General features: G+C 40.9%; 2 protein-coding genes across 5 annotated transcripts in view; one reads left to right on the top strand and one right to left on the bottom strand.

Annotated features, from left to right (window-relative positions):
- Fam126b (family with sequence similarity 126 member B) overlaps window positions 1-6,142 on the bottom strand; it is a 67,412-nt gene extending 61,270 nt beyond the window's left edge. For 2 of the 3 annotated variants that reach the window (XM_045148154.1, XM_045148157.1), the window contains exon 1: window positions 6,098-6,142. The gene's annotated coding sequence lies outside the window, so the exon portion shown is untranslated. Of the gene's footprint in view, window positions 1-5,927; window positions 6,040-6,097 lie in introns of those variants that run through there. The other variant, XM_045148156.1, reaches the window with a different exon arrangement.
- Window positions 6,143-6,313: 171 nt separating this feature from the next.
- Window positions 6,314-16,007, top strand: Ndufb3 (NADH:ubiquinone oxidoreductase subunit B3). 2 transcript variants are annotated; one of them, XM_045148020.1, is made up of 3 exons: window positions 6,314-6,532; window positions 12,896-13,031; window positions 15,717-16,007. In XM_045148020.1, exons 2-3 carry the CDS (start codon window positions 12,898-12,900, stop codon window positions 15,871-15,873), a joined length of 291 nt encoding a protein of 96 aa, XP_045003955.1. In that variant the 5' UTR covers window positions 6,314-6,532; window positions 12,896-12,897; the 3' UTR covers window positions 15,874-16,007. The 2 variants fall into 2 exon arrangements, with proteins under 2 accessions (XP_045003955.1, XP_045003954.1); XM_045148019.1 differs by having other exon boundaries at window positions 6,361-6,564.
- Window positions 16,008-16,438: the final 431 nt, after the last annotated feature.

The following is a 16,438-nucleotide window of genomic DNA, read 5'->3' as shown; positions in this document are numbered from 1 at the left end:
CCAGAACCCACGTGGTGCATGTGTCTGGAGTTTGTTTGCAGTGGCTACAGGCCCTGGCACATCAATTCCCTCAAACAAATAAATAAATAAGCATATAAAAATATTTTAAAAAATCAGTTGGTAATCCAACAATTCCATTACTGAATGTGTGTGTACACACATACATACATATCTATCCATATAAAGGAAATAAAATTACGTGGTTGGGGAGATGGCTCAACAGTTAAACACACTTTCTTGCAAAGCCTGCCAGTCTAGGTTCAATTCCCCTGCCACCCACATAAAGTCAGATAAGCATTAATTTCCAGTAGCAAGATACCCTGGTATGATCATACATGCATGCACACAAGGAAATAAATAATGCTTCTTATTTCTTCTGACTCTCCCAAGCATCTCAATAAATAAATAAATATCCTCAAAAAAAAGGGGGTTGGAGGGATGGCTAAGTGATTAAAGGCACATATTTGCAAAACCTGTTGGCTGGGGTTCAATTCTCCAGCACTCTTGTAAAGCCACATGCAAAATGTGGTGCTATAAGCATCTGATGTTCACTTGCAGTGGTAAGAGACTCAGGCTGATGTGTATGTGTGTGTGTGTGTGCACGTGCGTGCACGTGTGCATACACACACACACAAATAATTTTTTAAAAAGGAGAAAACTAGGTAGAGATAGGAGGATTGTTGAGTTCTAGGCCAGCCTGGAATCCAGAGTGAGTTCCAGGTCAGCCTGGGCTAAAGTAAGACCCCACCTTGAAAAGAAACAAATAAAAATTTTAAAAAGAAGAAAATCAGTATAAAGAGACATTTGAACTCCATGTTTATCACAATACTATCCACAATAGACAACAAACAATATCAATGTGTTTACTAACTGATGAATGAATAAGAATATAGCATGTGTATACATGTGTGTATATACGCACACACAAATATACATGCAATTTGTTGAATTATATTGAAATGACATAATAACAAAGGTGATGGATAAACATTATTCAAACTTTTTTGAAGTCCATTGTGTCTACACTAGAAGAAAATTACTGTTCTGTAACCCATGCTTTACCATTTAATGTCACTGCTCTTTATCAGATTTTATTTTATTTTTATCTTTTCTGGTTTTTCGAGGTAGGGTCTTGCTGTAGCCTAGGCTGACCTGGAATTCACTATATAGTCTCAAGGTGGCCTTGAACTCAGGGCAATCCTCCTACCTCTGTCCCCTAGGTGCTGGGACTAAAAGTGTGCACCACCACACTTGGCTCAGATTTTATGACTACTACTTTGAGAGTTATATCTCAAACCTAGAAAGTATTATAAATGTGTGAGTAATTAGACACACCCCTTCATATATAACATACTTGAGCTTTTACTCCTTCCTCAGAATTAACGTTTACTCATTTACCTTTTCTCATGTAAATCTCCCCACAGTGAAATGTCTAAATAGAAATTTTAGAGTCCATGAAGATGAACCATGAATTTATAAACTTGATCCATGTCAAGGTCTACACATTTGTAATTCCAAGTTGTAGTGCCCATTATTGAGTGGATATTCAAACATTAATGTATATACCTAAATCAAAGATCTTTAAAAGAAGAGGTTATTGTCTTCCTTATCAGGGAGGACATAAAGACCTGGAAACAAAAAAATCAGTGTACTGTCTGAAATACTGAGAAGAAATCAGTCCTGCAGGCTTCCCAGAAGAGGGAAGGCCACTTGGTCAGCATAGCTCTGGCTCCTCCTAACAAACACTAGTACTGTCATCCTAACACTAGTACTGGAGAAGCCAAAGCACTCTTCCCAGGTCCCTAGAATCTCCTTTGGAGAGCCATTAATGACTTCTAAAAACACATCCTTGATTAAATTTTAGCTACCTGCTTGGTTGTAAATACTCAGAGAGAAACATAGAACAAAGGGGGGGAGGAGCTGGAGAGATGGCTTAGTGGTCAAAGCACTTGACTGCAAAGCCAAAGGATCTTGGTTTGATTCCCCAGGACCCATGTAAGCCAAATGCACATGGTGGCACATGAATCTGGAGTTCGTCTGCAATGGCTGGAAGCCCTGGTGCACCCATTCTCTTTCTCTCTCCCTAATAAATAAATTAAATTAAATATTAAGAATATTTTTAAAAAGGAATACCTCAAACATATGAATGGCCTATTAAGTCTACCAGAAATGAATAGAGACACAAGAGTGTTCCAAAAGGGAAAACAGACAAGGCCTTAAGGCATGTTGGCCCTCTTTCTAGTAGTTCTAATTTTATAAGGAAAACAACTACAGATATCAAGACGGTTACTTTCAAATCTAAAATACATATATATGTATATATACATATGCATATATACACACATACACATATATGTATACACACATACACATTCATATATGTATAAGTCTCTGACCAAAGGAGACTTAAGTGAGAGGGCTTATGTCAGGAACAATGGTGAGTACCTTCTAACTTCTGCCAAAACATCACTATGCTTCAATCATCAGAATGGTTTGTTACTGAATGAGTACTGAGGCCAGAAGTACACTGGGCAGCCCCTAAAGACATCCAGGGGCTTTCTGGCCACCCCCCCCCAAAGGCAAGAATGTCCTTTAAGTATGCCCTAACAATCTCCACTTTGCTAGAGATCAAAGGATGATCTGGGATCTTATCTCTTGCCTAAAGGAATTCCCTAGATCTGTTTTTCCACCAGAGCCCCTCCTGGAATGGAGGTCCCTTTTCCTAAAATTTAAATCTAATCCTGACATTATGGCTGGTCAAGTTCAACCCCCAGAACTTGGAGTCATGGCTGAGCCAGCCTCTAGCCCAGACCAATCAGCTGTCTCTGAGAAGGTAGAGTCCACCACAATAAGGTTATACACAGATGTGTACTGCACCAGGAGACAAGCTCTCTCTTGGCTGGCTCTTGAACTCTGAGGTTCTGGTAAGCTTCCCTCTGTTACTCCCATCGCCCGCCACATGGCAGTGCTCTTTGCACTTTGTTCTCTTAATCTAATAAAGTCTCCCTAAACCTTAAAAAGAGAGAGATCATGTTATAAGTAAATGTTTCTCAAATTAATTAGCACATGGCTAAATTGTAAAGGTAAATAACTTGATTTGTGGAAAACAGGTGCCAAGTAAAAACTAATCCAAACAATTCTTATTTCTGGCAACTTGAACTTCTGGCTAGGAAAGCTACTCTGTAGCATTAAGTGGTAGCAATCTACTAACCAATAAAACACTGGTAGATTTGGCCGCCTTTTAGCTCAGCAAAACTTCTATTACTGGTTCATACCCCAAATGTCAGAGCCTTAAATTAGATTAATGATTCTGAAGTGAAAGCCAAGCCAGGTGTGGTGACATACACCTTTAATCCCACCACTAAGAAGGCAGAGGCAGGCGGATCACTGTGAATTTGAGGCCAGCCAGGGACCACCAGTGAATTCCAGGTCAGCTTGGGCTAAAGTGAGACCCTACCTGGAAAAAAAAAAAGTAAAAACCAGGTGTGAACCAAGTTATCAGAGATTTTTTTTTTCCAAAGTACATCTACCTCCTTCTGTATTATTTCAATAATGTACATCTACATTACTTCAATAGCTAAGAATTTTACAGCTTTTTATATTTTATTATTTTACTTATTTATGAGACGGGGGGGGGAAGGAGGGAGGGAGGGAGTAGGGAAGGAGGGGGTAAGAGAGAGAGAGAGAGGGAGAGAATGGGTGTGCCAGGGCTTCTATCCACTGCAAACTATATTAAGTGCAGTTGTAAGCCATCTCCAGAGATTTCTGTGCCTGCTCTCTCCAGAATACATTATATTACAGTTTTTAACATTGAGTGATGTTCAGTTCACTATCCTGAGAAAAGCAGTTTATTAATCAGACAAAACTGTGAAAGGAAGCAATTCTGAGGGCAGAATACAGGAAACAAGCTACAAACAATGAAACAAAAAAAATTTTGCAGTTCTGGTATAAAATAATAAACTTATTTTGTGCTTCTAATAACTTGGTTAAAGACTTCTGCGCATATTTTTAGTTTAGTTTTTGATTACATGTTACTTGTTTTTCTATGATAAAGCTTAGTCAAGATGAAAATCTCAGTCATGCTAGAACTTAAACTACTGTAAGATGTCAAAGCTGTATAATAATATAAAAAATAAATCCATATCATATGGCTTAAGGGATGGATTATAAAACAAACTTTCAAAATCCATTTTTTTTTTTTAGCCCAGGTTGGCCTTGAACTCCTGATTCTCCTGCCTCCAGCTCTTCAGCAATTTCCTACCGGTACATACCATCACTGCTGACTCAAGATCCATTCTGAAAGAAACAGTAATCACGACCACTGTTTCAAATTCCCTATAAACAGCTTTAGAACTTAAATTTTTCAGAAGAGAGAATTTCTATGATTTATAATCATCCGGCTACTATTATATGCTAATCTGGATGTGTTTCTTAAATTACGTGGTAATTTTTCTACTCCATCCTCCATTTATGGCATTCTACAATGACACCTACTGGCCATTTAAAATCAGCCATTAGTTCTCTAAGAAAACTCCAGCAGGCTGGTTACATAAGAGAAACACACACAGTACATAAAAACAAAGATTTACTCACAAGTACTCAAAGCACTATAGAGAATTTAACCTAAAACAGAAATGTAAGTTATCTTTGTTACTGAGATAGCAAGACAATAAAACACAAAGTATCATTTAAATTTTTAAAGTACTGTCTCAGTATGCTGAACTCTTCAGAACAAACTAATTGTCCACTTATGCCCAAATGACATCTTGAGAAAAAAAATTAGTGTTTATATGCATTAATATAAACAAAAAAGGAATCATTTTATAAAGTTTCTCTAACATGTAATTTAAAAACAAGTCTTGAAACATGCTGCACTTACTGATATTTTATTTGTCCTCATCAGCTAAAGGTAACACTGCAAGCAGCTTACATTTTAGTAACTTATAATGCTGCTTTATAAATTGTCACCTTTGTTCAGTCTTTTAAGATGGTTTTTCAGTGAGTTATAAAATTAAGTCTCCTTCCATAATGCACAGTGACTGGAATTTGTTTAATCTCACAGTGAATTGTGCAAAATATGAATTACAAAGACTTTGTAAAAACAAGATACTTCGTTGGTTTTTAATCTGTAAGTACACATTCTAAATGCAAGAGATTGAAAGAGCACATTTTTTTAAAACCTAAGAAATAAGTAACTTAGCTTCTCAGACTCACAGAGCCAACCAACCACTCATTTAAAAGTTGACCCCCCCCCCAATTCAGATCTCCGTCTTATTTTCAGTCCCCAACATCCGTGTTATTATTTAATGTGGGAAGGATGCCTACCAACTAATGTTTCTGGTCATTTCCCAACTTGCACTTACCTCCACGTTCCCGAAGATTAAAAATGCTGTGATCAGCCCTGACCCTCAAAACAAATTCAGAAGCCACTGAACACGATTCTGACGACTACGCTCCTCTCAAGCTAACATCGTATCTCTCAAGCCAAGTCCATATTTGGGATAAGCTCTTCGTGACTACTCTTTCCTTCACGCTATCTACGGCCCCCTTCCCCCATCTCCTAACAGAGCCTGTCTGGGGAGAAAGCACCCGAGCCAGCAAAAGTGTTCAGCCACACATCAGTACGTGGCGAGAAGTCCTTTTCCACGAGGGTCAATCTAGGTGTTTGGATCAACAGCCCGAAGAAGCGACCCCTGGGATCTCGCTCAGGTGGCTGCAATGCAATGCCGCGTCCTTTCGTCGCCCGGGGCTTCCAGCGAGCGATTCCTTCAAGCCCTCACTCCCTCCAGCACAGCCTCGCTCGAGCTCCCCGAAGCCCTGGCGCCCTACCTAGGGACCCCCCCCCAACCCCCATGTCGTCCCCACAAGACTCAGCCCGCACCCGCCTCGGCTGCCGCCCTCTCCTCACGACCCTGGCAAGCTGCTACCTGTCTGAAACGGGGCTCCGCCACCACCGACGATCCCGCTACCGCCTTCGCGGCTCAGCTGCTCGCCATGCTTTCTGCAGCCGGGGAAGAAGAAAGCCATCCAGCACCTGCCGTCACCCCCCCGCCCCACACACACCCCACCCCAACGTCAAGACAGCACAGCCGCCTACCTGTCACCCCACTGCCTCCGGCTTCCTACCGCCACCGCCTCCCGCAGCAGCCTGCCAACTGCAGCGCAACAAGCGGCCCTCTCATTGGGGGAGCCCACGCTCTCAACAACGGCCTCTCTCATTGGCTGCCGCGCGCCCTGGGCCCGCCCCCTCAGTGCAGCGCCTAAACAGTCCGTTTCCAAACAAGGGGAGGGGAGAGAGAAACCTGTCTTCTCCGCTTTTCTCTCCTCTACGAAGCCTCTCACCTCAGCCCAACTTCAGGGGGGCAAGATGTGGAAATGATACCGACCTCCGGCTTCCCTTATGTCATCCCCGCCTGCTCTAGGAATGTGCGATCCGGCCCCGGAACGCTAAATATCACGCCCGCGTTCCAGCCGTGAGGGAGTCGAGGTGGCAACTTCCGTTTCCGGTTGGCTCCGCCTGGAAGGTTGAATAGTGAGTGTCCTGAGAGGTCAGATTGCTGTCAGGTAATTTTAGGGAGTTGGTGGGAGACCTCCGGATTAGGAACACACACTAGGCCCTGTTGTGGAATGTAGAAATAGAGGATTCCGTGGCGGGAAGCTCCGGCGGGGAGGAGGTGAGGCAGCTAGCGACAGAGCTGTAGTGCAGGCGGGGTGAGGGGGTCGTGGATGGAGAAGGATGCTGTGAGAATTAAAAGACTGTACCTGAACCCTGCTGCTTTCTCCCGCCTCTATCAATGTGTACCCATGGATCTAATAAAAACAGAAGAACAGTTCCCAATTCGAAAATATGTAAAATTGATATAATTCCAATATCAGCTCGTGTAGTCTTGGGATTCTCCCCCCCCCCTCCGGTGTAAATGTTTAAGTGAAAAAAAGCCAGTTACAAAATCATGTCTGTTGAATATAGCTAGGGTCAGGGACTGAGCGCTAAAAGTGGCAGCAATTCACTTGTCTTTTTAAATCTCATATTCTTAACAGTAATCTCTGCTTTTAAATGGTGGGAATTTAGGTCTTAGTATATTTGAAAGGCTTGGGAAGCAAAAGTTACATGTGGTGAACGTCACTTTTTAAGGAAAGTGTGTCAGCTCATTTCCTATGCTAGAGCCAGCCAGCATAGTTGATCTCCACCAGACTTCTAAATTCAACCCAGACATAGTTAGATAGCTTTTAGATTTTACATAACTATGTATTCTTCCTGTGTTGGACCGCTTTCCTTAATGTTCTTATTTGAGAAGCTCTGAAAATGAAATACCCCTTGAGTCCTCAACACAGTATAACTGACTTCTGATTTTATATTTTAATTATCAAGTACACCTAACAAGAGTATGTGAAACAAAATGGCATTTTGTAGAATTTCAGCTAAGCAAACATTTATGTAGCCACCTCACGGGTTAGAAAACAAAGCATTGCAACACACATTGTTCAAGGAGGTGAAATTGATTGGGGGAAGGGAATTACTTCCTGTAGTGTTTTGTGTCCCTTCAAAGGGCTACAGGACATAGATTTGCAGTATATCTAATGCAAAAATTTCATTGAGGTGAGGGAAAATGATCAGGAAAAAAAATCTAACTGGGCTTCTTAAGGGGATAATAATTTAAAATTGTCTAAAAAAAAAAAGGAAAAAAAAAAAACCACACCAAGCTGGGTGTGGTGGCACACAACTTTAATCTCAGCACTTAGGAGGCAGAGGTAGGAGGATTGCTATGAGTTCAAGGCTACCCGGAGAGGTATATGTTGAATTTCAGGTCAGCCTGGGCTAGAATGAGACCCTACCTCGGAAAACAACAACAACAACAACAAAAAAAAAAAACCCACCTTGGAGCTGGAGAGATGGCTCAGTGGTTAAGGCACTTGTCTGCAAAGCCTAATGACTGGGGTTTGATTCCCTAGTACCCACATGAAGCCAGATACACAAAGTGGCACATGCATCTGGAATTTATTTGCAGCCACTAGGCCTTGGGGTACCCATTATATGCAAATAATAAAATACTTCAAAAAATTTGAGTAGTATAATTTAACCCAGAATATTTAAAATACTATTTAAAGATGTATTCAGTATCATTAGTGAAATTTTTAAATTCAAAATTGATGTTCTTTAGGGCTGGAATGATGGCTCAGTAGTTAAAGTGCTTGCTAGCAAAGCCTGATAGCCTGGGTTCAGTTCCCCAATACCCACATAAAATCAGATGCACAAAGTGGTACATGCATCTGGAGTTCTTATGCAGTGGCAGGAAGCTTTGGTGTGCCCATACACATACACACACACTCTCCCTCTCCCTCTCCCTCCCTCTCTCTCTCTCTCTTCTCTCTCTCTCTCTTCTCTCTCTCTCTCTCTCTCTCTCTCTCTCTCTCTCTCTCTCTCTCTCTCTCTCCCCTTACAAATAAAAATAGAAAAAAAGATGTACTTTACATGTACTAAATAAGTATATTCTATTTTCATAAATACAAGCATTTGGCCTGTTGGGATTTCATAAGATGTATAGTTGTAAGTCAGGTGTAGTGGCACATGCCTTTAATTCCCAGCACTCGGGAGGCAGAGGTAGGTGGATCAGTGTGAGTTCGAGGCCAGCCTGAGACTACAGAATGAATTCCAGGTCAGCCTGGGCTAAAGTATGTCCCTTCTTTGAAATAAACAAAATAAAACAACAAAAGATGTGCTGTTGTAAGGTTGTAATGCTGTATTCATGTGCCCAAATAGCTTCAAACTCTAGTTTTTGTTTTTTGTTTTTTTTCCTTTGGTTTTTCAAGGTAGGGTCTCACTCTGGTTCAGGCTGACCTGGAATTCACTCTGTAGTCTCAGGGTGGCCTCCAATTCACAGTGATCCTCCTACCTTTGCCTCCCGAGTGCTGGGATTAAAGGCGTGTGCCACCACGCCCAGTATTTTTTGGGGTTTTTAAGGTAGGGTCTCTAGCCCAAGCTGACCTGGAGTTCCCTAGGTAGTCTCAGGGTGGCCTCAAACTTGTGGCGATCCTCCTACCTCTGCCTCCCGAGTGCTGGGATTAAAGGCAGGTACCACCACACCTGGCCTGACTCTTTAGTATTTTCATAATAACTGATTTAAGAATTTATTTGGGTCTGGGGAAATGCCTCAGAGATTAAAGGCACTTGCTTGCAAAGTCTGTTGGCTCTGGTTCACTTCCCCAATACCCATGTAAAGCTTGTTTGCTATGGCAAGAGGCCTTGTGTGCTCTTTTTATGCCTCCCAAAATAAATAAAATTTCTTTTTAAAGATTTCATTTTGAAATTATTTATTGGAGAGAGAGAAAAAAAAAGGAGAGTGAGTGAGAGAGAATAGGTGCACCATGGCCTCCAGCCACTGCAAACAAACTCCAGATGCATATGCCACCTTGTGCATCTGGCTTACAAGAGTACTGGGGAATCGAACCTGGGTCCTTAGGCTTTGAGGCAAATGCCTTAACCACTAAGCCATCTCTCCAGCCCCACGTTATTTTTTAAAAGAAAAAAAAATAGGCTGGGTGTGGTGGCACACATCTTTAAACCCAGCACTTGAGAGGCAGAAGTAGAAGGATCAGAATGAGTTCAAGGCCACCCTGAGACTACTAAACTCCAAGTCAGACTCGGCTAGAGTGAGGCCCTATCTTGAAAAACCAAGAAAAAAAAATTCCTAACTCCCCAGGTTGCATAGCCACATTTCAAAAGTTAATGACGGGGGCTGGAGAGATGGCTTAGCAGTTAAGGTATTTGCCTGCAAAGCCAAAGGATCCCGGTTCAATTCTCCAGAACCTGTGTAAGCCAGAGACATACAAGGGGTCCATGCAGCTGGAATTCATTTGCAGTGGTTGGAGTCCCTAGCATGCGTGACTCTTTCTCTCTTTCGCTACCTCTTTCTCTCAAATAAATAAATAAATAAATAAATAAAATATATTTAAAAGTTAGTGGCTACCTAGTAAAACTGTGACTCTCAAGTGTTTGTATGTGGAAGAGGTGTTCGAAGGTCCAGATCTTCAAGGTCATGCCAGTTTTCAAGGTGAGTGTGCTAGTCACATTCTCACTGCTTCAAAGTGAAAGTGGAAGGCATATTGCATTGTGTTCTCCACAGTCCTCCTAATCTTGCAAGATAGATTTTGTCCTTGTTATGTGAAGAAATAGAAGTCACAGAAAGCAAGTGATTTTTCCTAGGATTTTATAAGTGGTAGTGGCACAAAATAAGAAAATTCTGCCGGGTTTGGTTGTACATGCTTTTGGTCCCAGCACTCGGGAGGTAGAGGCAGGAGGATCACCATGAGTTCAAGGCCACCCTGAAACTATAATAGTGAAATCCAGATCAGTCTGGTCTAGAGTGAGACCCTACCTTGAAAAACTCGAAAAAAAAAAAAAAGATTTCTAAACTTTTCCTTCAAAAAGTTGGGATATTGTAGACAGGATCTCAGTGTTGTCCATGACAACCTTAAACTGTACTCAAGTGGCCCTACTGAATAGCAGAGGGGGCTTAGAACATGGCACTGTACCCAACTGAAAAAAAACATATTACAGCCAGGCATCCTGGTGCAATGGTGCATGCTTTTAACCCCAGTACTTGGAAGGCAGAAGTAGGAGTGAATTTGAGGCCACCCTGAATAATGAATTGCAGGTCAGGTCAGCCTGAGCTAGAGTGAACCACAACCTCGAAAAACCAAAATAATAATAATAATAATAATTTTACAAAGAAATGCAAAGTTCTGTAGAAATAATATTCACATTTTATATATATATCTATTTTAAATTTTAACTTATTTATTTGAGAGAGAGATAAAATGGTCATGCCAGGGCCTTCAGCCACTGCAAAACAAACTCCAGACACACGTGCCACCTTGTGCATGTGGCTTACATGTGTACTGGAGAATCAAACCTGGCTCCTTTGGCTTTGTAGGCAAGTGACTTAACCACTAAGTCCCACTCAAGCCCCAAGGAAGTCTTTTATATTTTTTAAATTCTTACAGAAGGAACCTTTTTTTTAAAAACAAAACAAAACAAGTTTTTGATGTAGGGTCTTGCTCTAGCCCATGTAATCTCAGGGTGGCCTTGAACTCCCAGTGATCCTCCTACCTTGGCCTCCCAGAGTATTAGGATTAAGGCATGTGTCACCATACCTGGTCTAGATGAACTTTATTTTTACATGATTTAAAAAATAACACTAGTAAAAGCAATTTCTATATATAACTCTTGAAGACATATTCTACTGAGGATACAGACTTAATAATTCAAGAGTTATAACATCTATTGGTTAGTTCTTGACTTAGTAAACAGCAGCTGGTGGACCAAATCTAGCACAATGCATAGTTTTGTAATGCCCATGAGCTAAGAATGGTTTTTACAGATGTACAATCTTGATGCCAAGGAACACTGGCTTTAAGCTACAGCTAAGGATAATGCTATTTCTAAAAAGTGAAATTTCACTTTTTCATCCCAGTATTATGAAGAATGTATTCAGCTAGTGTTTTTCTTTTTTTTTTTCTTCTTTTTGTTTTTTTGAGGCAGGGTCTCACTCTAGCTCAGGCTGACCTGGAATTCACTGTGTAGTCTCAGGGTGGTCTCAAACTCATGATGATCCTTCAACCTCTGCCTCCCTAGTGCTGGGATTAAAGGCATGTGCCACCACACCCAGCTCAGTTAGTGTTTATTATATTTTAGATTTTATCAATGAAATGCTGTTTGGAAATATATCCCCCCCCTCTCTCTGTGTGTGTGTGTGTGTGTGTGTGTATGTATTTGTAGATGTAGATATATTCTGTAATTTTACCTCTTTTGCCCACAAAGGCTGAAATATTTATTATATAGCTGTTTACAATAAACTCTTGTAATCATGTGCATTTAAAAGGCTTACACTGTATTTTTAGAAGAATCAGCTAAAGAATGATAACAAGCCAGGCATGGTGGCACACAACTGTACTCTTTTGTTTTGCATATTTATGCATTAAGACTGAAGAGAGGGGCTGGAGAGATGGCTTAGCGCTTGCCTGTGAAGCCTAAGGACCCTGGTTCAAGGCTCGGTTCCCCAGGTCCCACGTTAGCCAGATGCACAAGGGGGCACACGCGTCTGGAGTTCGTTTGCAGAGGCTGGAGGCCCTGGCGCGCCCATTCTCTCTCTCTCCCTCTATCTGTCTTTCTCTCTGTGTCTGTTGCTCTCAAATAAATAAATAAAAAATTAAAAAAAAAAAAAAGACTGAAGAGAGGTAAACAGTGTTACTTAGAAATTAAAAGTAGAGGTTCTGAAACCAAACTACAAAGTTTAAATCCCAGTTGTACTATTATTGTTTTCAATTTGTGTCTCACTCTAACCCAGGCTGACCTAGAACTCACTCTGTAGTTCTGGGCTGGCCTCGAACTCTTGGTGATTCTCCTACCTCTGCCTCCTGAGTGATGGAATCAAAGGCATGTGTCCTCGTGCTCAGCTGGGTTTTCTTTTCTTTTTCTTTTTTTTTTAGAGAGAGGGAGAGAATTGGCACCCCAGGGCCTCGGCCACTGAAATTGAACTCCAGATGCATGTGCAATCTTGTACTTGCCTCACCTTTGTGCATTTGGTTTACATGGGATCTGGAGAGTTGAACATGGTCCTTAGGCTTTGCAGAAAAGTGCCTTAACTGCCAGGCCATCTCTCTAGCCCAGGTGTTTGCTTTTTAAATTCAGATTTGTTGTAGAAGCAATACACTTAGTACATGTAAAACATAGTATGCCTGGCACATAAGGGCTCAGTTAAATCTCAACTCAGAAATTTTTTCAAGTAGGTTTAGTTACCATTTTATAAAACAGTATTTTTCTTAAAACACAATATGAAATTTGATTTGTAGATATCTACAATATGTATTTCTCCATCATGCTACTCTTTTCTGATAGACATGGCTCCTGGACATGGACATGGACATAGTAAACTGGAACTTCCAGATTATAAACAGTGGAAAATAGAAGGGACACCATTAGAAACTGTTCAGGAGAGGCTGGCTGCGCGAGGGCTGAGGGATCCATGGGGCCGGTAAGATGAATTATGTTCCTTTGCAGTGTAGTTTCCTGAAAGAATTGTGAAAAATAGAGCTGGGTGTGGTGGCGTACGCCTTTAATCCCAGTGCACAGGAGGGTCACTGTGAGTTTGAGGCTGCCCTGAGACTACATAGTGAATTCCAGGAAAACCTTACCTCAAAAAACAAAAACAACAACAACAAAAAAAATTGTGAGAAATGGCTTTTTTATTAAATTTTTAAATCAGCTTTATTGAAGTTTCATTTGCATACAGTAACATTCACCTACTTTAAAATTAATTCACTATAATGTTATTTATTTATTTATTTTTTACCAACATGCATTTATGGAACCACCACCAAAATCATGATACAGCCGGGCGTGGTGGCGCACACCTTTAATCCCAGCACTTGGGAGGCAGAGGTAGGAGGATCACCGTGAGTTCAAGGCCACCAGAGTGAGACCCTACCTCGAAAAACCAAAAAAACAATAAAAATAAAAAATCATGATACAGAATATTTGTTAGCCCACAGTTTTTTCCTGCTCATTTGCAATAAATGCTACCCAACTCTAGCTCTTGGAAACTACTGACTTGCCTATATAGTCTGTCATTCTGACCTCTTTCACTTACCCTAATGCTTTCGCTTTTCTGGGGATGGAGCATTCAGTAGTAGTAGAGGTAAGAGGATCACTGTGAGTTCAAGGCCACCCTGAGGCTCCATAGTGAAATCCATTTCAGCCGGGACTAGAACATGACCCTACCTCAGAAAAAAAAAAAAAAAAAGAGAGAGAGAGAAGGACTTCTTAATTATGTGTTAACTGTATAGTTATTTTTATTTTAAAATTGCCAAACAATTTTCCGAAGTGATTAAATATATGAAAATTTCAGTGGCTTAATGGCCTCATCAGTAGTGTTACCAATCTTTTCATTTTAGCCATTGAAACAAATGTGGTAGGCAAGTACCTTAAAGAGCTTTAATCTTCTTTTCTATAAATAGAGATGAATATATGAATCCTCTTTTTAAAAAATATTTTATTAATTATTTATTTATTTGGGAGAGAAAGAGGCAGATAGAGAGAGAATGGTGTGACGGGGCCTCTAGCCACTGTAAATGAAACTCCAGATGCATGTACCACCGAGTGCATGTGGCTTACATGGATATTGGGGAATCAAACTTGGGTTCTTAGGGCTTCTCAGGAAAGTGTCTTAACTAAGCCATCTCCAGCCTCCTCTTTGTTTGTTTGTTTGTTTTTTTTTTCTCTTTTCTTTTTTATTTTTTTTTCTGGGAAAGAGAGATTTATTTTGGCTTACAGCTCGAGGCTAGGTTCCCTCCACTATGGCAGGGAAAAACGATGGCATGAGCAGAGGGTGGACATCACCCCCTGGCCAACATAAGGTGGACTACAGCAACAGGAGGGTGTGCCAAACACTGGCATGGGGAACCTGGCTATAAAGCCCTTAAGCCTACTCTCAACAATACGTTCCCTCCAGGAGGCATTAATTCCCAATGTTTGTTTGTTTTTTGAGGTAGGTTCTCACTCTAGCCCATGCTGATGCAGAACTCACTCTATAGCTCCAGGCAGGCCCTGAACTCACAGCAATCCTTCTCAGCCTATCCCAGTTCTGGGATTAAAAATGTGCACCATATGCCTTGCCTGAATCCTTTCTTGTATATATTTGCTCTTGTATCTATTCTTTGGTAATAGTATCTTCAAACCTTTTGTTTATTTTATTTATCAGGGTATCAGACCTGTTGTTATGAGCTATAAGAATTCATTTTGTGTAGTCTTAGGGGGCTGAGATTACCCACCATATAGTCTTGTTTTCTTAACACATATCATTCACTTTGAGTTAATTTTTATATCCTTTGAAATAAGGAGAGAATTTAATATTTTTGCATATGGACATCCACTTGACCCAGCACCATTCATTTAAAAATTATCCTCAGGGGCTGGAGAGATGGCTTATTGGTTAAGGTGCATGCCTGCGAAGCCTAAGGACCCCAGTTTGATTCTCCAGGTCCCACATAAGCCAGTTGCACAAGGTGGCACATGTGTTTGGAGTTTGTTTGCAGTGGCTGGAGGCCCTGGCGTGCCCATTTTTCACTCCCTCTCTCTCTCCCTCTCTCTGTTTCTAATAAGTAAATAAATAAAAATCTTTTAAAAAAATTATCCCCAGTTGAATTACTTTGATAAATATGTCAAAAATAATTGACCATATATATGTATTTCTGGAGCCTGTCTTCAATAGGGTAGTGGTGTAGGTTCTCCAACTTTCTAAAATTGGTTTAGTTGTTCTAGGTCTCTTTCATTTGCCTGTAAGTTTTCAAGTGAACTTACCTGCAAACAGCCTGCTTGGATTTTGTGATCACCCAGTTGTGGTGGTACATGCCAGTAGGAAATTGCTAAGATGAAGCAGGAAGATCTGGAGTTTGGCACAATAAGTGTGATCTACAGTGTTAGGTAATGTAGTATTTGAACCAGGCACGGTGGCTCACACTCTGCAGTCAAAGCTGAGGCAGGGTCTCAGTGGCTTAAGGGCCAGCCTGTACTACAAAGTGAGACCATGTCTCATAAAAACAGATAATGATAATAATGTAGCATTTAAGTATTTTTAGAAAAATCAAAATCAGTTTTGCTTAGTGAATGTGCATGAATTGTGTTTGATTATAAAAATTTTCTCTTTTTTTTTTTCTTCTAGCAATGAAGCTTGGAGATACATGGGTGGCTTCGCAAACAATCTTTCCTTTACAGGTATACTGTTAAAAGGATTCAAGTGGGGCTTTGCTGCATTTGTGGTAGCGCTGGGAGCTGAGTATATGCTGCAGTCCCAGAATAATGATAAGAAGCACCACTGAGCAACAGTGCTGAAGTTATCTTGTGATTTCCTAAGCCTCATAAAAATATTTCTTCACTGTGGCCTGTTTGTCTGGTCTGTATGTTTGCCCCTGAAAGAATAATGGCATAGTTCAATAAAGTAAGAAAATCATTACTTTGTCTCTTTTGTAACTTTAACCAAAAAAAAAACAGGGTTGGAGAGATGGCTCAATGGTTAAAGCCCTTGTCTGCAAAGCCAATGGAATCAGGTTTGATTCCTCAGAACCCACATAAGCCAGCTGCACAAGGTGGTGCATATGTCTGGAGTTCATTTGCAGTAGCTGGAGTGTTCCCCACCCCACTTCTTTCTCTCTCAAATAAATAAAAATAGAATTTTTTAAAAAAGACTGTACTTGCTTATAATCCCAGCCCTTGGGAGGCTATAGGTGGGGAATCATGAGTTCAAGGCCAACCTGGACTACGGAGAAGTCTCAGACTACATTGTGTTTTGTTTGGAATACATGGTGGAGGGGGTGGTTGGTTGCCATCAACAATGCATTCTGGATGTCACAGGCAGCCATCAGACTTTTATTTATTTATTTTCAA

The sequence above is a fragment of the Jaculus jaculus genome, chromosome 4 (assembly GCF_020740685.1).
Source record: "Jaculus jaculus isolate mJacJac1 chromosome 4, mJacJac1.mat.Y.cur, whole genome shotgun sequence".
In the NCBI taxonomy this organism is placed as follows: Eukaryota; Metazoa; Chordata; class Mammalia; order Rodentia; family Dipodidae; genus Jaculus; species Jaculus jaculus.
This window is presented reverse-complemented; position numbering and strand designations above follow the sequence as displayed.

Coding starts and splice junctions, on each gene's coding strand:
- Ndufb3 (XM_045148020.1), top strand. CDS start 12,898: ATGGCTCCTGGACATGGACATGGACATAGTAAACTGGAACTTCCAGAT. Junction 13,032..15,716: donor CTGAGGGATCCATGGGGCCG/GTAAGATGAATT, acceptor TTTTTCTTCTAG/CAATGAAGCTTGGAGATACA.